At 52.1% G+C, this 21,021-nt stretch overlaps 2 protein-coding genes across 6 annotated transcripts in view; one reads left to right on the forward strand and one right to left on the reverse strand.

Annotated features, from left to right (window-relative positions):
- The window catches only part of SERGEF (secretion regulating guanine nucleotide exchange factor), a 180,811-nt gene extending 174,644 nt beyond the window's left edge, over positions 1-6,167 (forward strand). For 4 of the 5 annotated variants that reach the window (XM_039851528.1, XM_039851531.1, XM_039851535.1 and 1 more), the window contains one exon: positions 5,801-6,167. In XM_039851528.1, the coding sequence (XP_039707462.1) occupies positions 5,801-6,144 (344 nt within the window). In that variant the 3' untranslated portion in view covers positions 6,145-6,167. The remainder of the gene's footprint in view (positions 1-5,800) is intronic. The other variant, XM_039851534.1, reaches the window with a different exon arrangement.
- A 5,106-nt stretch (positions 6,168-11,273) lies between these two features.
- The window catches only part of KCNC1 (potassium voltage-gated channel subfamily C member 1), a 55,399-nt gene continuing 45,651 nt past the window's right edge, over positions 11,274-21,021 (reverse strand). The window contains exons 3-4 of the mRNA XM_039851527.1: positions 14,659-14,847; positions 11,274-12,660 (exon numbers count right to left, since the gene is read on the reverse strand). Of these exons, the coding sequence (XP_039707461.1) occupies positions 12,596-12,660; positions 14,659-14,847 (254 nt within the window). The 3' untranslated portion in view covers positions 11,274-12,595. The remainder of the gene's footprint in view (positions 12,661-14,658; positions 14,848-21,021) is intronic.

Below are 21,021 nucleotides of genomic sequence, written 5' to 3' on the forward strand. Positions count from 1 at the left end.
TCATGCACATTCAAAACCTCCGACACCACACAAGTTCCCAGGATCAGAAGGACTTTGGACTTCTCTCATCCCAGACTCTGCCCACTGGAGGAATGCCCTCGCCAGCAGAGAAATCACCCTCACCCAGGCCAGCTGCCTCATCATAAAAGGTAGAGTAGCTGTCTGTTGTCCAGGCAAGAGAGGGTGAGGTCCTCCTCTTTCTATCCTAAAGTTGCCACCCAGATATAGAACACTTCAGGAGACCTGAATTCTGGGTTCTTCACTCTATTCCTTGCTCAGAACAGGACCCTAGGGACCATCCCACCAATTACAGCCAAAGGGATAGGATCCTCATGAGCTTGGGTGGCTAGACACTCTGAAGTTTTTCCCAAATTTGCCCGGGTCCAAGGCCAGCTGTACCCACACCGACATTTACCAGCTTCCTTAGTCCAGACCCTTCCTCTCCGTGAGGTGCTCAAACCTCACCCCTCCCGTCTCTCTCTCTCTCTCTCTCTCTCTCTCTCTCTCTCTCTCTGTCTCTCTCTCTCTGTCTCTCTCTCTCTCTCTCTCTGCCTTGTATTGCAGAAGAGCAGCCCCGACTAATGCTCTAGGTCTTTCTGAAGTCTTTGACAGGAGGAGAAAAGGTGAACCATTAGCAGCCTGACTTTTCTGCCCCAAACCTCCCTACCTCCTCTCCTACCCCCAGCAGGTGCGGGAGAGGGTAAGGCCTTCTGTGGTTTCCTCAGCCTGGGCCCCAGCACTCACGAGGGCTCAGCGAGGTTCCTGCACCTCTGCAGAGGACTTCTCTCATCGGCTACAGCTCTTGCCTTCCATCGCTGATCTTGTCCCCGAACAGGTGGGCCATTACTGTGTACCTTTCCTTAATTACCTGAGGAGCAGGGATTTTGCTGGAGAGGATAGTATATTAACAGAAGAGGTTCTGGAGTCAGACTGCTTGGCCTGACTTCTTACCAGCTGTGTTATCTTACACAGTTCACGGCACCTCTCTAGAAAATGGGGGTAATGTCAGATTGTGCCTCACAGGCTTGTTATAAGGATTCAGTGAATTAATATTCAAGAAGCGCTTATCACAGGGCCTGGCATACACTAAGAGTAGTCCGCGATTTTATTACCATTTTCACATGGTTTGGACTAGCGAAGAAGCCTGAGACTTGAGATTCCGGGATTCTAGTCCTAACTAGAATGGCCATGCGACCGTGGACAAGTTATTTCACCTCTCTGAGCCTAGTTAATAACACTTCAGGGGGTTGTAGTGGGAATTAAGGTAACATTTGTGTGAACCTGAGAAGCACCATCTCTAGGTTGCAGCCTTCGTCCTCAAGGGATGGGATGGCAGGGCAGCCTAGAGCTCCAGCCATCACATCCACATTCCTAGTGACAAGATGAATGAAGGGACAAAGAAGAAGGAGTGAAATGTACATGGCATCTGTCTTTGAAAGCAGGGTACCACAAGCTATTACAGAACCTTTCAACTTGCATCTCACTGGCCACAACCACCTGCAAGAGAGCTTGGGAAGTCTTCATTCTATGGTTCGGGGGCAATCAAGAAGCTGTACTGCACATGCTCAGGTGTTTGCCTCTCCTTGGCAACACCCTCCAGCAGAAATGCTGCCCCCTTCCTATTGTTGGGCTGTAGTCCCAGCACCACAGGTTGCCACACAGCTCAGGCAGGTGCCACAAGGCCCGAACAGATTTCAATATTGTGTCTAGCCTGTGCCAGGGACCCTGCCAGTCCTGAGGTTCCGTTGTCTGCAGGGCTCTTAGGCTGACGCAAGTGCAGTAGGCTGTGAGCTCCATCACTTGTCACAGACTGGATCCGGACAAATCTGCCATGAGCAGGGGGCCTGAACTCTAAGAGGCTAGGGAATCCCTCTAACTCCAGGCTCTCCACCCAAGGCTCTGCCAGGGCCACTGAAGCAGATCTGGATCAATCAAGTGAGATTTCAGTGTCCTCAAGGGCCTGGCAAGTGGCGGGCACACTGCAGAGAGCCCTCTGTAACGTCAGGAAGCATCCTGTAACTCACATGTTTTGGAAATTGGGTGTTCTGTATTCCAGTTAGCTCAGGGAGAGGCCATTCTTCCTCTTACTTCTACATGAGAATAGCCCATATAGTAGCATCTTGCTGAGTCCACAAGCCTTTCCTATCTTCCCTGTGCCTCTGAAAAGGGCCCTAAGTGAGGTGGTGGTGGAGGTGGGGAGCCTATTCTAAAATGCTGAAAGAGCTCAGTACTTAAAGATGTCCTGCTGTGAGTCCTTCTGGTAAGCGGATAGCCAGTCTTTCACTTTCCAAGGTCAGCATCCTGGGTTTTACTGTAGGAGGATTGTTTAAAGTGTTCAGAACCCCCAAACTTTTCATCATTTCACCCTAGGCCTTCCTGTCTGCTGGTGCCCCTCCCTCTCCTCTGTGCTGCTTGCCCCTGGCATGGCCTTCCTTGCCTCTTCCTCCTCTGCCCATGGTTTGCCTCATATATGTCACCATGTGTCAGGGTGATGTGCTGGCAACCCTATGAGGTAGTTGGGGACCTCATTACCATTATCATTACCATTGATGTGGGACGCAGGATAGCATAGCACAGTCCATAGTAAATAGCATTAGTATTATATATATATACCAGGGGCCAGCAAAGTATGACCCACTGGCCAAATCTGATTTGTGGCCTATTTTATATGGCCTTGAGAACTTAGAATGATTTTTAAAGGATTATAATAAAGAAAAGGAATATGCAGCAGAAACTAAATGAGGCCCTTGAACCTAAAATATTTACTGTCTGCCTTTATAGAATAATTTTGGCAAGCCCTGGTGTATAAGATGCAGAGTTTAGTACAGATTCTGGAGCCATACTGCCTCAGTTCCGGGCCTCAGTTTCATCATCTATAAAATGAGAATAATGCATAAAACACGGCTGCCTCACAGGGCTGTTAGAATTAAATGAGCTAAAACACTATAAAGCACCTACCCTCGAGTGAGCTGCTTTGGAAGTATTGGGGGAAGATATTTTGGGGCCTCTGCCAGGCCTCTCGACCCAGTGGGCATGAAAGCCCTGGCTCAAGGCCTTGGCTCCCCCAGCCCGGAGCATGGCTTCCTCAGAGCGTGTTTCCTCTGGCAGGAGGAGAGGGACCTGCCAGCTGCCCGTTTTGCCATGTCCTGCTGGTAGGTCAGCTCTGCCTTCCTCCCACCCCCTATTCCTGCTGGCCGTCAGCTGGTGCCACTCACCAGGGCTGGGCACAAAGCCCACGCCAGGTGCCAGGCTAGGTCTGAAGGTACCAAGCCTCTTTCACCTCTCCCACCCTGTGCCTCAGATCAGCCTGGCTGAAGCTCCTGCTGAACTGTAGGAAGGAGCTACGGCCTGGGGCGCATCCTCTCTGTGTGCATTTCCTCACTCGAGGGCCAAACAGGCAGACATCTGTGTTTCCCCACACCTAAGCTTTTGACCAGTGATGGCCTTCGCAAGAGGGAAGTCGGGGAGGGGGAATCCTGGGCCAGCCTGCCTCCCTCTCTTGAAAGGGTGGTCTGTAAAACAGCATTTCAGTGGATAATGAGTAAAACGTAGAGATTAAAAAATTTAAATCATTGAAAAATTCAAGAGGATATTTTCTGATCTAGATAGGGATAAGCTCTCAATTCTTACAAGCAATGGAAGAAATTATAAAAGATCAATCAGTTTTACTACACAGAACCATAAAACTTATGTTTTGCATCAAAAAACCCAAAACAAAATGTTAAGTCAAACTGAGAAAAAATACTTACGCCACATATGCCAGAGAAAATTAATATTCTTAAAAATATTATAACAACAAGGCTCTTAATAACAACAATAGCAAATATTTATATAGTACTATGTGCCAGGCACCATTCTAAGTATTTTATACATACTTACTCATTTAATCCTTAACAACTTTGTGATAAAGGTACTATTATTATCCCCATTAAATAGATGAGGGAACTGAGGTGCAGAGAGGCTAAGTAACTTGCCCAAGATCACTCAACTAATGGAAGAGCTGGATTTATATAGTTGTCTAATAAAATAGCAGCAATTGTTATCATTAAAGAACTGGAAATGGATAAGGGAAAGGAAATGGATATGTAAAATATGATTTATACACAATGAGATATTATACAGTTAAAATGAACCAGATCCATAACTATCAGCTCAGATAAATTTCAAAAAAACGCTACCTAAAGAAACGAGTCATAAAAATGATACATATTTGAAGATACTATTTATGCAAATCTTTTTTAAAATAAAAATATTACATAGTATTTAAGAACCACATATATGTAGAAAAATATTAAACAAGCATGCAAATATTGTATGCCACCTTGATTAAATTTTTTTAAAGAGGAGTTGAATCAAATATAATAAAATGTTAACTAATTTTCTAAATCTGGATGAGGATGTTGTGTCTTTTCTGTTAAATTATTTTTTGTACTTTTCTGCATATTGAGCTATTTCAAAATTTCAAACCAATTATTTTTAATTTACTTTTTGAATAATTTGCAATTCCATGGAGAAATTTATAATGTTCGTGTTATAATGTTAAGAGATAAAAGCAAGACAAACTACACACAAATATTTACAAATTTCACACATTAAAGTTTGAAAGAGATATCTAAAATATTCGTAGTGGTGGGCAAGATTCTGGAAGTCTGCTCTCCTTTACACCCATCCATATTTTCCACTGTTACCTTTATATCCAGAAAAAGTTTTTTAAACAACTACAGAAAAATGTGAGTTTAGACCCTAGGGAAGGGTCCAAAACCTAGGAAGCAGAGCTGTGGTGGGGTGAGAGCATCACGAGCTGCTGGAGAGACCCACACTCGAATGCTGGCTTCAGTGTTCTCTTGCTGTGCGGCTCTGAGTTTGTTCAGTCTCTTATTTAGTCAGCAAACACTTATTGAGCACCAACTGTGTACCAGGCACTGTGCTAGAGATACGGCAGTGACCAGAACATATGCGTTCCTTCTCTTGCTGTCGAGTGGATGGTGTAGTGAGGAAGCACAGTAAACGCATCACCACACCAGCCATCTCTCCACTGCCTGTGAGGGGGAACTGCAAGGGCAATGACAACAGTCTGAGTTGATTGGGTGGCTTTGGAATCTGGCCTCTGACATTTCATCTGGAATCTAAAGAATGAGGAGGTCTGGAGCCCAGTAAAGCAAGGAATTCTGGGAGAAAGGAAGGCTCCACGGGGCACATTAAAGGAATTGAAAGAAGGCTGGGTTCTTGAATGCAGTGGGGCAGGGGTAGACTTGTGCAAGGAAAAGAGTCACAGGCAAGGAAAAGCCTTTAAGGGTGGTGGGACGTCATTAAAGGGTTTAAGCAGGGTAGTGACATGATTAAATCTGCAGCTCTTTGAAGATTGGAGTCGATGGTGAGCAGCCCCCTTAGCTGGCTATTGGCATGGCCCAGACGGGAGAATGGCGTCAGGATCGGGGTGATGGCAGTGGAGATGGAGAGATGTGGAAGGGTTTGAGATATTTTCGGAGACAGAGTTGGCAGGTCTTAGACTATGTGCTTCGGGGTGTGGGATGACATTGAGGGAAGGGCCAAGGGGGAAAGCTAAGTTTGGGGCAGGAGCAGGTGTGGGTTGGTGGGAGTGGGAAACACCGAATCAACAGCAAACTCAGGAGAGCGGGGTGGAAGCAGGGTCAATGAGCACGCCACCAAGTGTCGCCGAGCGCTGGTTTCTTCATGTATAAACGGGTTTATGATGATACCTGTGCCCGCAAGGTGAGTGTTTCAGCCGCATATCCAAAACCCAAGCCATTTCTACAGCTGTCGTCCCTCTCCTCCACAGGTGGGGTGTGTTACTCTTGGGGCTGGAACGAACATGGCATGTGCGGGGATGGCACCGAAGCCAACATCTGGGTCCCGAAGCCCGTGCAGGCTCTGCGGTCATCGTTGGGACTTCTTATAGGTTGTGGGGCTGGCCACTCCCTGGCCCTCTGCCACCCGTCAGTCCTCCCTACACTGGGCCAGCACCCCAAGTTCACTGGCCCTTCCCCGGATGCCACCGAGGACGCCAGATCTCAGGAAGCCCTGGACAATGAGAGAAACTGGAAGGAAAGACAACCAGAAACCTCTACCCAAAGTCGATCTGACAAGAGCAGAAATGGGGGGCTTGTGACAGAGACCCTTTAATAAAGTGGTTTTTCTCACTCAAAGTGTTGCTTTTTCAGTTTGGGGCTCAGGAGGCACTGTGGTTGGGCTGACTGCAGACGGGAATGACGGGAGGCCGCCTGCCCAGTGTCGGGCTCAAGGAGACACATTCTTTCCACCCAGCAGATGAGAATGAGGGTTAGGTCCTCTCTGAAGGACACAGAAAGCAGCAGGAAGGCTCCAGGCTGGCTCTGCCTGGTAGGGACAGAAAACCTAGCCCTACCCCCAGTAGTTGTTCTAGTCCAGCAGCTTTCGCTTCAGCAAGGCAGAGGATTCCTAGGCCATGCTTAGAGCAGCCACACGCCTCTGATGGGGTTTTATCCTCAGGGCCCAGAGCACGTAACAGCCTGCTGGTTCAAGGATATCAAGGTACCCTGATCGGATGGCTGGACACCTGCATAGGAAGGAGTTCTTCTCCTGGTGACTAGGACCAAGAGAGAAGGCTCTGGACTGGGGGTAGAAGGAAGTGGAGATGAGTAAGTAGAAGAAGAGACAAGACTTTTCGAAAGACCCAGCAGAGAGGACCCCCTGGGACAGGCAAAAGAATTTAGAATCTAGAACTCACCCTTCTGAAATTCTCAGAAAATTCATGTCTTCGTCTGAGCCAGCAGGACTTTTGAGCTAGTCTGCGTCACTGTGAACTGCCAAGCTGTGTAGTTTCAGGTAAGGGACAGGCTACGACATGGGAAGGGGAGTCTGCAGGGATAGCAATGTCAAGACATCTGCCACCAGGCCCTAACCTCTGCAGGAGGAGGGCCTGCAGGCGAAATGGGGACCAGGCCAGACTCTGGGCCCCAGGCTTCCCTGCCTGGCAGCTATGGCTTGGGGAAACATAGCATCTTTCTCCTGTGACTGACAGCTGGCCTTTGACCCGAGGGTTTCAGAAAGGCTTTCCCTAAGATACTATGTGGGAGTGTCACCACCTAGCCAGCCAGGTCTATGGCCCATCCCACACTGCCTTCCCTTTGTGATTTAGGAGAGGGTTTGGATCTGGGAGGGCTAGGGTCCAATGGCTTCAGGAAGCTAGAAAACCCCAGGACATCAAAGCTGGAGGACCTGTAATGACCTTCTAGCTTAGTGGCCTCAAAGTGCATTCATAAGAGCCCTAGAATTCTCCCGAGAAGTCCGTGGCCACCGGTGGGCTATGGGTAAAAGAAGGCTGCTAGGTGGACAGAGGTCCAGGTCCCCACCCTCCACTTGATTCACAGCAGCTTTATTTTAATGTATATTATATACTAAACTTCATATAAGATTTCACTTGACAAGGGATCCTTGAAAAATATTTAAAACCACTGATCTTATTCAATATTTTCATTGTTTGTGTGACAAACAGGCCTAAAAAGGGAAAGGTGCCATCTCAAGGCCATACGCCACACTCCTGGCCCCGGGTCCTAACTGAGAAGTGACCCGTCCAGGGCCTTGAGCCAGACAAGGGGCACAGACAAAGGGTAGCCCTAGGATCAGGAGTACCAGGTTCAACTCAGCAGGTTGGGGATGAGGGCGACCCTGAGCTCCCCAGGCCCGAACCTAGAGACTATCCACAGCCATTGGCTGACCTTGAACAGCACTGCATGGAGTCCTGCTCCCAATATTGTGCCCTAGAAACACTGCCATCCTGGCCAGCAAAGCCCTTAGATGCCCCGCCACGCCCCGAACCAGTGAGGCCGGTGCATCCCAAGCACTTCTGAAATGGGAGGAAGGACATCTCTCTGCACTCTGAGCTGGTCTTGCCAAGGTGACCAAGCCCTCAAAGATGGAGCTATCGGATGGCCCAGAGATGATCTATCCTGGAGCAAGCCCGCTGTTACTGGCCACCACCCACAGGCTTGGTGGTCCACGTCAGATACATAGGCCAGACAGCAATCTCACATAGGACAGTGCTCAGGCCCACACCCCCTAGACAGGGTTTCCACTTGGCAAGGAACTCTCTCGCAGCGTGGCAGTGCAGCGTGCCCTCCTCCCTCTTTCAGCTCCTGCTAGAAGAAACCCAAATCCCAAGTCTTCTGCTGCCAGCCCTAATGCCCCTTTCTGAGGCTTTGTGGGCACAAGAAATAAGTGTCTCAGGGCTCCTTTCCAGCCTGGAGCAGGGTCGGGGGTGCATCAGCTCTAAGCCTCAGCCCCTCGCTCAGAACCTGAGCCAGACCCTTCTTGGAAGCATGCAGGGCACAGGTAGTTCACACGTGGAAGAGTGGCTTGCTCTTGGCACTAGAAGACACCACAGACCGTCCAGTCACCTCGAGTTCCTCCGTTTTGCCCTTCTGACAGCAGCAGACAGGCTTTCTCCGAGTCAGTTCACTGGCTGGATCTCCTGAGTGCCTGAAGCTCCAGGGGAGTGAGGGGGTTTTGACAGTGTTTCCCAGATTCTTTTCTGGACCCTATGATCCCTGTTGGTCTTTCTCAGACTTGTAGATGTCTTAGCCTGTCATTCCTAATAGACCCTAAGCTCTTGGAGAGTGAGGGACCAGGTCTTGGTCGATTCTGGAACCCCTTTACCAAAGATGGGTCCCGGTACAGAGGAAATGCCCAATAAATGTTAATGAATGAACTGGTCAGTATGCCCTTAGGGTCACCATGGCGTGGGGAGGTTAAATGAGTGGGCACTAAGACTGCCTCGCCCCCACTCATCCTCTGCTTTTATCTCTTACAAATGTTTGATAACTATGCTATGGATAGCAGAACCATAGTCAATGATGTCAACATCATCACCTGGTTAGCTAATGAACCACAGGAGCTAACTTAACAAACTACGCATTTATTTTTAAAAATTACTTTTTTTTCTGATAGACTAATTTGGCCCTCATACTCCTCCCATGTGAGAAAGAGGAAGAGGAGAGTGGGACCCCATCGTGAGCTCACAGGTCTTGGGCCTGACCCCTGGAGTGACTGTTGACAGTCCTTCACGTATTAGTAGGATGTTTACATGCTAACCTACCACACACATTCTCCTCTCTTGATCGTAGGCACCCCATCTTCCCTTGACACCCCCACCACCTTTGGTCTCAGTGGGCCATTTGACCAAAGCTATATGAGATTGTGCTTGGACATAGTGATTCTTGGCCTTGGGCTCAGAGTCGAGCTGCGCACCAGGCCCCCAGACATCCACCACTTCTGAGTGAAGTGACTCAGTGATAAATCAAAACTAGGAGTTAGCAAGTTAGTTGGAGAGAGTTCCAGGTACTAAGGAGCATATGTGTAACTGCTACAAGTTCAGAATTTCAGTGACAAGCACAGAGGGAGGTGAAAGCCGGGATAGGAGAAACCTTGGTAACCAATTTAAGGAGATTCAACTTCATTCATAGGGCAACAGGGCATTTAAGCAGGAGAGATGATGGGCGGATGTGTATGTGGAAAGTCCAGAGCAGCAAGTGAAGTGGCCCCTCTGTTATACCCATGGCACCTCCCGAAGTGGGGCGGAAGGCCAGGTCCTCAGGGTCCTGGAATTCAGGACCAGCAACTTGTGTTCTGATCAATTCCACCCCCAGCCCCAGGAAGGCCTTGGGACAGCTTGCCCTGAGCTCTGGAGTCAGACCACCTGGGTTAAAATCTTGGCTTCATCATTCATTGGCAGTGTGGCTTTGGGCCAGTTGCTTCTGTACCTTGTTCCCTTGCCTCTACAATGGGCACATCGAATTACCGTGGGCTATCATTAGACAACTTTTCTCAGATGCCCCACACATAGCAGATGTTCAATGAATGTTAATCTCCTTTCTCCATTAGCTACTGTGTCCCTGAAAACCCCTACTCTGAATAGTTTTGTGTTGAGTCTTGCTTAAGTCCACCAGAGGTACTTCCTCCAGGGTGGAGCCCAGGTACAGGGCATATTACCTGCCCTGCAGCAGCTGCGGCTGCCTGGCTCCTACATCCTGATGCTTATAAATGGCTGTTACACACACAGTGTAGATCTGGCAGCCCTTTGGCTACAGGTCCCCTGGACAGAGGGCCTTACTGTACTTACGCCTCACTGACCCCCACCTTTGGTTCCCTCCACACAAGGCGCCAGGAACTTGAGGCAAATGCTTAGAGACAAGAAACTGTTAGATGAGAATTGGACCCCCGCCCGCAGCTCCCTCCCCCATCTGCTTATTTGACTCAGGCCAGGCTGGGAGGTGTCAAAGGAATTGAAATTAAGGGAAGACTGACACCCACTTGTTTGTGGTGCTGGGCAGATCACTCCCCTCTATCAGTCTCCGTTACTCTTCTATAAAATGCTCAGAGGTTGACTGCCATGACTGTTAGGGACTTTTCCACCTACTCATTCCCAGTTTCTCTAATGTATAGAAAAAGAATTGGAATCCCAATCCCCTACTCTACCCCCAACCAAAGCCAAGCGAACAACCCAAGCATTTATTTCTTTAGTAATTTAAGGATCACATACTGCACAGGAAGCTCATATATATCCAGTTGCTACAGAGAATGACAAAGATCCCTAGGAGAGGGCTCCACCCCTTCCAAGATGCCTCCGGGCTGACTGAGGGATATGGGATAAGAGCTCCACCAGGCTGAGCCCAGTGGGATGCAGCTGGGTGAGGCACCCAGACCTGTCAGTCATACCTCTGCCTCTGGCTCCATCAGACTTAAGAACGGCACTAAGAGGGTGGCGACTATGGTCTGCCTGGGGGCTGGGAGCTCTGACATGACCAGATTCAAGGAGTCATGGATATGGCATGACTCGCAGAGACGTTTCTGTATCGGTGAACCCCTAGAGCAACGGTCCCCAACCTTTTTGACACCAGGTTCCAGTGCTCCTGTGAGAATCTAATGCCTGACGATCTGAGGTGGAGCTGAGGCAGTGATGCGAGCTCTGGGGAGCAGCTGCAAATACAGATGAAGCTTCGCTAGCTCTCCCGCCACTCACCTCTTGCTGGGCGGCCCGATTCCAAACAGGCCACTTACCTGTCTGTGGCCTGGAAGTTGGGGACCCCTGCTCTAGAGGATGTGCTCATCTGAGGTCAGGTCTTTGCATGCCCAGTCCTTCCTGAGAGCTGCTTCCCTCCCCTCAGCCAACAGGATCTGCAGGGGGTATCTAGGGAGCAACTTCTTCCTTAGGGCCTGACCAGAGGCCCAGAAAACGAATTGCGACACCGCCTGAGGCAATAAAAACCCAGATCCGTGCTTCATCTCAAAAGTCAGCTTTTTATTATTGAGGGCCAGGGCCCAGGGAGGGGAGGGTGTTGAGCTAAAGCAGCATTGCTCTCTTTCCAGGAAATGTTGCGAGCTGCAGTGAAAGCTCGAGATGTTGCATTTTTTTTTTTTTTTTTCTTAACATGTGTTTTTCAAAATATCATCCTTCCCACCCCACCCCCACCACTAATTTTAGAATCGGACCAAAGCCAAGCTACTGTCCTCTGTTTCTTTTGGGAAAATACTATATTTATTCGAGATGCAGAAGTGTGTCTCTGCAAACCTCCGATTGCTTCAGGAAAACAAATCTGCTTTAGACTATACAGAAACCATGATACAAAATTTATTTCATGCTAGAATCGCTTTGCATAACATTGGGCATGCAGTTTTTACTCTGAAGTACTAAATTGCATACAGTGCCAGGTTGTGCCTTAATAAAGGTGGAGGAGGGCCACCCCTCCCGTGGTCCTGATTGTTTGGTGCTCTAAAGAAACACGTGGAAAATCCATACGGTATTGATTATTTACTATGAACAATCTGTTATGAAAGTTGGTCACACTGGATCTACACACCGAAAAGATGACAGAATCAACCTAGACTAGCCGCTGTCAGGGGTCTTGGGGCGATGTCCGCTGGGTCACAAGCATGCCAAACAGAGAGGGAGGAAGGCGGCAGTACGAGTTTCCACAATTCTATTTGGAGCAAAGTTCTCGGTTTCCGCGTGAGAGATGAATTATGAAGGTGAGGTCAATATGACCGATGACTGACCGACTGCCCTTTTTAGAACCTTTCCTCTCGATCTTGTGTACAAAAAGGAAGCAATCTGTTCCCACCCCACACCTCCCCCCACCCCCCCACGCCTCCCACATTAATGTACAGGTTTCTACCGAATGCCCTTACAGTCTGGCTCCAACACGTGTGTAAAAGTAAAGAGCTTTGAAAGAAAATAGAGGACTTTTGCTTTTTTCTTTTCATTGTTGTTGTTCAGGGTAATCATACAGTTGCAGGGGCGGGGCTTTGGTTTGCTGGGTTTTCTGTTTAACTTCATGCAAGTCATGCTAAGGAACCCCTCCGCCCCCCTCCCCGAATAAAACGAAATTTTAAAAAATGAAAAGAAGGAAAAGAAATCCTCTATGGTCAGTTACCATTTGGCCGTAGAAAAAGCTACGTCCGTCCTAGTACAATGCCTGGGCCACTCGGACTCGTCCGGCAAACCTGCATGGCGTGAATTTACTCTGTCCGAGGGTGAGGAAGGGCTGCAGGTCCACCCAGATGCTTAATAGCCACCAGTGTCCTCGGCCAAGCCGCCTGGTCAAGTCACTCTCACAGCCTCTGTCGGCATATACTTAGCAATGACAGGGCTTTCTTTGCAAAGATCTGTATGTAAAGAATACAATTAACACTTGAGCTTCTCTTCTTGGCTTTCCCATCCCGCTTGGTACTTAGTTTTTAAGGAAGGAGGAGGAAAGACAGAACAGCCACATGCAGAGGCAGGCAGATTCTTCTCCAGCTGGCTGGATTTCCCATGCAGTGAGCCAGCCTAGCACTCCTCTCTCTCTCTCCTGGGGGAACAGGTAGAGTCCCTGACTCTTGTCCTACTCTGCACATGGTTTGTGGCCTGGAAATATCCTGAGAAAAGCAAGTCCTTGGTGTCGGTCATGACTCCATGAGAGTGGGGCCAGGGAGATGTGGATGGAGACACTTCACCCTTGGTGCCTTCCAAAGACTGGCACTGACACCACCACCTGTGGACAGTGGCTGCCACTGGGCTCCCTGGTCATTATAGGGAATGGGGTCTTCCTCTGTCCCACGCTCCCTGGGCTTCTGGAAGCACAGTAAAGAGACTCTCCTGTCTACTCTTTCAGGCCACACAGATTGATCCAACATTCAGGATGAAGGAGGCAGGCAGCTCGAGCTCACGAGACCTTACCAGGCAGAGCACAGCCATCGGGAACAGCCTACCTGCTTCCCCCTCGCTCCCCTGGGCTGCCCCTGCTCCTGGCATTCTAGAGCCTCCACCCGGGGAAAAAGCCAGTTGCGAAGGGGAGCATTAGACCTATCCCTGGAAGGTGTCAAGGCTGGCAGCCCTCCGCCATGCAGCACCATGCGTGCGGCGCTATGCCGCACTGAGGTCCAAGGGACCTCCAGGCAGGGCGAGGAAGCAGAGACCAGCCTGGATCAGGTGGGCACACTAAGCACCAGTGACCAAAAGGACTTTCCCCATCTCAGCATAGGCTGCCTCTCTTCTTCTGTATTTGCCCTTTATTTTGAATTCTGCATTTTCTCCTTGTGAATTATCGAACCACTTCAAATACTGGAGCAACTGTGAATGACCACAGGCTACACCAACTGTCACTCTGAAAACAACTATCTCTGTGGCCCAACCTGCTCACCCCGGCCAGCATGCACCCCGTGTGAGCATGTGAGGTGCTCCCAGACATGCATGAGCTGCCCAGCCAGTCCGCTGTGCTTTCTCCACCTTCCAGGCCCAGGCCAATACCTGAAACCTTGAGCTAGGGTGTGCTCTGGGCCCCCGCCCCAAGCCTCTCCCTAGCCCATGCTCAGTCAGGTTCTAGTAGAAATCTTTTCCCCAGGGTGTCTGCCTAAGATAAGGGTCTGGTAGGAGTCCTTGAGCAGAGGCCACCACAGGCTCAGCTTTCATCAACCACAAGGGGGCGCTGACCACACCCGGGCCCGGCTAATGGGCACTGGGGATGGAAGGGGCTGCAGAGTCCTGCGTAACCACTTTCCCTTGGCAAATTCTCTGTCTGCCACTAGCAATATTCTGACTGGCACACACCTTCCCCCTGCAAGGACACTGGCCTCACCCCCAAGGCCTGAAGCCACCTCTATCTTCCTCTCCCACTAATCTGTGGATTCTCTTCAAAGGAGGCCTCGTTCAGGACATGAATCTTGGGTGGCCAAGGCCACAGGGTCCAGGCCAGGCCAGGCCCATCACACTGCCTCCTCAACTGAGGGACAGAGGAGGTCACTTTGCCTTTTGGGCCTGACTTGCCATCTGCCAGAGCAACCTGGAGCATCCGGGACTCCTCTCATATCCCTGGGTATCCCCAGGTATCCCCAGCCTTAGGGTCACGGCCTGTAGTCAGCCAGCCTGTCTCCGAGTTCCTATCTACCCTTTAGGTACCACCCCACAGCTGCCTGGACCTCAGCTTCTCTCTGCCAGCCTGACAACCCACTTGAGAGAGAGGGACTCACATCTCCAGGGGCTGGCCCTGGGGGCTCCTTCCGCTCCCTGCCCCCCATCAGTGTGCCTGCCTGCCCCTCAGCACCCCTTGCCCACCGCCCCGCCCACCCGTCTGCAGGAGCGCGAGGCAGCCCGGCTGATGCAGTGCCCCAGCCTCCTCTACATACCCTTTCTCATTCCTCCACCAGGCGGGCACGCGTACTCCCCGGTTGATAAGAGGAAGCAGGGTCCGTATCTCTCGCGGGTGCCCGAGCGCGTAAAGGGCAGGCCCTCATCGGGGGTGAGGGCCTGGTCTATGTGGGGGCAGTCTTCGTTCGCCAGCGCGGCCTTCGCCACCTCCCCATTCAGTTTGGAATCTTCAAACATATAAGCAGAAACTATTGAGACACTGAAAACTGTTTAGTGGGGGAGGGGAAAGGCCAGAGCGGGGGCATTGACAAAGGGCAGCCCATCCCTGAGGACGAAAAAGCGAGCAGGCCATGGAGGGAGGCACGAGGCTGGGGGGCCCTGGCTCATTCAGGCAGCCTGCGGGCTGACCACTGTGCTGCAAAGGAGGGGCTCCTGGGTTTGCTCAAAGTTTGCAAAAAGATGAGCTGGCGGGCCCAGCAAGCGTGGTGCTGGGGGGCTGGGCCCAGGGCCCAAGGCGGGGCCAATGAGACAGGATGGTGCGGATGCAGACATGGGTAGGAGGCCAGACACAGAGCTCAGGGAGAAGACAGACAGACACGCAGAAACACTCCAGTCCAGAGGGGCAGCCTTTTCTGACCCCTCTGCTGCTGACCAGAGCCTGGTTGCCTCCCACCCATATCCAGCTCAGGCTTCCTTAGCCCCATTCAGACCCCATCGATCAATTTTAGCCCATTCCCCATTTAGATCCTATCTGATCACTCACTTCACATCCCACACACATCCTATCTGATCACTTAGCCTGCCTGAGCGCCCCGCCCCCCATGTGGATCCAATCTGGCCCCTGTACGCCCTACCACGCAGACGAGGCCTGGTCACACAGTATCCTCCTTCCTCCATACAGACTCAGCCTCATCGCTCTATGTGCTCAATCCCCATACAGACGAGGCCTCTAGCCACACAGTCTCCTCCATCTCCCACACAGACCCAGCTGGACCATCCAACCTGCTCCATCCCACACACACTTAACACTGGTCACTCAATCCGCTCTGACCCCCATGCGATGGAGCCAGTGTTTTCTACCCTGCTCTGCCCCAAGTGGGCCTGGTCAGCTTGCACAGGCACAACAGGGATGTATGCATGAGACAGTGACAGCGGGTTATGATTGGGAGGGGGCTCCCATTCCTCTGTCTCCTCTCAGCAGCATCACCCAAAAAGCAGAGCAAATGGAAGTGTAAGGACGACAGTGGCTGATGGACTCAGGTGGGGAAGACAGGCCTTGGCCTCTGTGGTAGCCTGAGAAGAAACGGGGAGGAGCTCTGGGGCGTGTTCACTGGGTGGGGGGGGGTGTGGCAAAGTGTGGCCAGAGCAGGGAGCTCACTCTCCCAAGTCCAGAAGCAGCACCATGGAAACTTCTGGAGCTAGCAGAAGTAGCTCTGTCTGGCCTCTGCCCCTGCCCATCACTCTTGGGGACTGAGCCTACCCCACTCTCTCTGCCCTCAAAGCAGAGTCTTCCTGGCCAGAGTGGAGCCAACTCAGTCCTCACGGTGGGCACCGTGACTTTCTCAAAGACTTCGTCTAGGGTGAGAGCCTACAGGGAAGATGATACCAACATGGGTAGGACCACAGCAGGGTAGGCTCTCTGAAAGACTAAAGGTGGGGGCGGGGAATCTGGAGAAAGTCTCCTCCCGATTTGGGCCTTTTCCATGACCCTGTTCACATCATGTAACTACACGCAGAGGTGATCCTTCCCCGCGGGCACACGCTCAGCGTGTCCGCAGGTGGGATCACAGCCTGTGTGCACATCATGTCACTACAAAGAGGCAGTCAGTCAAAAGAGAAATGGACCAATCAGGTTTATTCATAAAGCAAATCCAAAAAAAAAAAAATCCCATCATAATTTTGGAACTTAAAAAAAGTCTGTCATACAAGATGGCAAAGCATTTCACGTACAGTACGTTTCTTGACAAATCCCAGGGGCTTCACTCCCCGATTTACTCTGAGCCAGAAAGGCCAGTTACCAAGGTAACTCTGACACCACATGACTGGGGCTGGAGCCTCTCTAGGGTCTAGGGGCTGCCTAGCAAGTAGGGCGTGTCTGCAGGCACACATGTGTGCGCACAGACACGCCTGGTCCTGCCTCCCACTCTGGCTGGCCCCTGGCTTCCCTCCCAAGGGTCTCTGGGCTGAGGAGGAGGGTAGTTGGGGAGAAAGAAGGGAAGACTAAGGGAGGAAGATGTGGATGAGGCTGTGGAAGTCAGGGCCCATAGTACTTTTCACAAATTCTCCTCAAGGGGAAAACAGCAAGTCCTACGCAATGGCTCTGCCCCACAGCGCCATGCACCCAGAACATCCAGCTCCCACAGCTTTAAAAGGGTCCAAAGTTAGGGCTGGTTTTTCCCTGCAGGGCCAGGAGCCAGGGGGCAGCCATCAGGGATTCCTGGGTAGATATGAGCTTTGCACCTTTCCCGCCCTGGACACCACTGGGCCCGCTTCTCCTCTCTGCCAAGACTTTGAGGAGGGGGCTGTGACTGGGCAGGGGTATTTAGGTCTCACTCTGTAAAGGAGCCAGCTCCCCTGGGCTGTTGGTTTACCTGTGGTTTGGGGTGCTCTCAGAAACTGGGACGTTCTCCCTCCCAACTCCAGAAGGGTGGTAGGAATGGGAGAAACCGAGGAGGGGCCGACTCTCTAAACCTGGGGAACCCGTGAAAAAGGCCAGAGGGTCAGCTCACCCAAGACTGCTCCCACCGTCTGCCCCCACCCCGCCCCTCGGATGAGATGGCCCCCGGGAGCCTCTGTTCCCACCTGCTCCCCAGAAGGCGAGGAGCCTGCCTCCCTTGGCCCAGGGCCCCGTGGCCCCCACTACACCCGAGGGCTTGCGATGATGAAATGGCAGCATGGGCAGCGTCTCACGGAGATGGTTTCCAGGCTTTGAAATGGGCTGAGATAGATGAGCATCCGCAAAAGGGTCATTTTTTTTTAAACTTTGGAGCAAGGAGAACCTGGCGCCGGGGCTTTTCTACCCTGGTCTCAGGCACCGCCATCGTACTTACTGTTCAGACCAGCAGTGGGCGCTGGTTGGGGGGAGCGCACAGGGCTGGGGTGGGGTTGGGGTTGCTGGGCATATTCCTTGGGTTTAGCCCCAAGGAATCTGCCCAGCCAGGAGATCAGGGAAAATGTCCCAGGCTAACTGGGGACAGTCTGTGAGAGACACGAGTAGAGTACAATCACGAGAACTGGCACAAGTCATGCAACAAAACGAGGAGAGAGAGAGAGAAACATGATTAGTGGAAAGAGAGGAAAAGAGAGAATGTGAACAACACAGAAAAGAACACCCAGGCCTGGCCCTCAGAGTTGGCTCATTCCTCCGATCCTTCCCCCTTAGCCCGCCTGGGGGCCACGTGGACTCCACTCAGGGCACCAGCTGCCCACCTTGGCCCTGTATCCGAGCAGAAACTTGGTCAGCTTGTGCAGAGGGGCCCAGCCCACACCCGCCCTGCCCGGTGGGCTAGCACCACCCCTGGCACCCTCTGCAGCCCAGCAGGGGAAAGGTGGCGGGCCGGGGCCAGGGGTACTCTGGACTCAGCTGCTCAAGGGAGAACCCCCCACCTCCCCCCCAAAGTCGTCCCAGAGGTTGCAGTGGTAGTTCCCAGGGGCCCAGGCAAGGTCTTCTCTGGGGCCTCGCTGCTGCTCCGTGTGCCTGTGGGCACCCACCCCTCCCCCATGCCAGCCCCCTGCTCACCTATGGTGGGACCCCACAGCCTCAGATGCAGCACCACAAAGGACCAACCCACATCACAGGAGCAGAGATGAACAAGACACACGTGAATGGACATGGCAGGACACAGGGAGCAATCTGAGTTGTCCAGAGCAAAAGGTCTAGGCCATCTCCACCCCCAACTACAGATGGGGAAGGGAGCTCCTTTCTGGGAGAGGAGAAACTTCTCCTGGGCCATCAGCCCCAGGTAGCCCCTGACGATGTGGGGTGCCCTCCTGGCATCCCCCGAGAGGCCCTACAACCCCCCAGGACAAATCCCCCAACACTGAGGCCATGCCAGCCATGATACAGAGGAAGAGACCAGACCATCACACAGTCACACAGTCCTGAGGCTTCAGGGAAGACCAGAGGTGGAGGGGAGGGGAAGGGACTGCGGCCGCAACTGGGAGGACTTGCTGGAGACCCGGGGTCCTGCTGGGTGGGAGAGGTGCCCTCAGAGCTCAGCATGTTGCACTTGGCCTCAACCTAGGTTCTAAAAGTGGAACTGGAGAACCCCAGGTTTGGTTGAGGCCACCTGAATGCCCTTAGGGGTGGAGGGAGGCCGCAAAGAGCGTGGGGGCTGCATCTCGCCTCCCTCAGTTCCTGCAGGGCTCAGTCTCCACTCACGTTTGCTTTCCTCGCCTCTGGCCTCCCCCAACTCACTCGCAAACACACCTCCAGCCCCACGCCTATCTAGGTGGGTGGATGGCTGCAAACAGAAAAGAAGGTAACCGGGAAGGGGCTAAGGGAAGCAGCGATGAGGGGACTCTTCCTAAGGACCACACCCCTCTTGGTGATAGAGAATTCAGGTCTCACACACCAGCTTTTGGAGGAATGAGTGTTCTGGTGTGTGATGAGAAATTTGTTGGTCCCGAGAGGCTGGGGGGGTCTGGTGTCTCAGAGCCAAGGTGGACAGGTCTGCATATCAGGATAGCACCACCAGGGTAAGTGAGTACGTGAAAAGGGAATGGAGATCAAGTGTGGGGATGGGGAAGGGCAGTGGGAAGGCAGGAGGATCCCAGCATCTGGGCTCCAGAGGACAAGCTTGGGAGGGCCCAGACCCCCTCCTCAGCAACAGAGACTGTTCGTGCCAGCTCTGGGTTCTTGAGATCTGGGTCCAGAGCAAGGAGGCTCCTAGGAGCAGGGCTGCCATGGCTGTGGGGTCCAGGGGATCCAACAGGAGTGCATGGGCTTTACAGGTCTGCTGCAGCATGGGAAGAGGGCTTGTGTCCCTGGAACTAGCTGGTGTACATGTCAGAACACACACATCTGCAGTGTGTGTGCATGCATGTGCACATGCATATGTGTGTGTGTGTGTGTGTGTGTGTGTGTGTGTGTGTGTGTGTGTGCCCTTAGCACATGGAGAATACTGGCATTGTCTAGGAGTACAGAGGAATCTGTGCCTGGCTGGAGTGAACTGGGGATCCTTGACAGGCTGGCCTGGTACCCATGTTCGGGGTACCAATCCTGAAATGTCTAGTGTTGGAAAGGATGTGATGGAAGGGCCAAGTAGTGCCATGGTGATGCCACTCAGGCTGAGCTCTTCCTGCTGGGGTCCAGAGTGGAACTGGGGGCTAGGCCAGCCCAGACCATCCCCCAGAACCCCAGGAACTGTCCTTGCCATGACGGTGGCTCTTGAGGTCTAACAGCTAGCTAGTTCAAAGCAGAGAAGTGGAGCAGGAGCTTTCCACCAGCCTGTGCCTGACTCCCCAAGCAGAAGCCATGCCTAGGCCAGGGAGCCCAGCCCCACCTCAGGCTCCCTATTCCAGCTTCTGAGACCCCTGCACTCCTCTGGCTCAGCCCAGGACACTAATCACATTCCTCTCAGGAAGGGAGAGGGACAGGGGGTGTGAAAAGGGGCTGGTGAGCCCCCATGGGCAGAGAAGTGGGCCTTAGGGGCATTGCTCTGGGCAGCACAACTGTGGGATGAAGCCACATCCGGAGAAGGCTGGGGGTAGTGGGCCATAGAGCATATCAGCAGGGGAGACGGAATCAGTCATCTGCTAGGGGAGGCCACCCAAACTGAGAGAAACTTGCTCATCTAGGGCTGAGCTAGGCTGCAGGCTCCCTGCCAGACCTGGACCTGGGATGTCCTTCATAGATTAAAGTGACTTATCACTCACTCAGCCTCCCTCACCCCACGCTCCTTCTTAGCTCAGTGCTGTATTCTTCTCTGGGTCATCCATTCTCTTGAAATCCCTGTGTCCACAGAATAAGTTGATGGTATTCCATGGGTAGAGGTAGACTATGGGCTTTATATCTTCGGACCAGAGCCCCGTGATCAACTTTATGTGCTATGTGCAGGTTCTCATAAAACTGAGATAGTCCCATAACGAACCACTAGCCATGGAATATTAGAATATATCCCACGGTGACTAGTATTGTTTCATGGCCCCCCTCCCCCCTCCCACCGAATTCACGGGAAAGTGGTTGTACACTGGTTGGGGTGTCATGTATTGCTGCTGCAGTCCCTACTGCCAGGTGGGGAGAACCCTCGGTGGGAGATTGTTGCTGGTCTGTAGCGCTTTCGTCTAAGCTGCCCGGGGTGGTGGCCCCTCTAGTCCTTTGCTCGCCGGCCGCTTCCATCAGAAAGCCATCGGAAACTCCCACAGACAGACAACGTGAAAGCTAGAGTCACTCCAACAGG

The sequence above is a fragment of the Pteropus medius genome, unplaced genomic scaffold (genome assembly GCF_902729225.1).
Source record: "Pteropus medius unplaced genomic scaffold, Ma_sr-lr_union100, whole genome shotgun sequence".
In the NCBI taxonomy this organism is placed as follows: Eukaryota; Metazoa; Chordata; class Mammalia; order Chiroptera; family Pteropodidae; genus Pteropus; species Pteropus medius.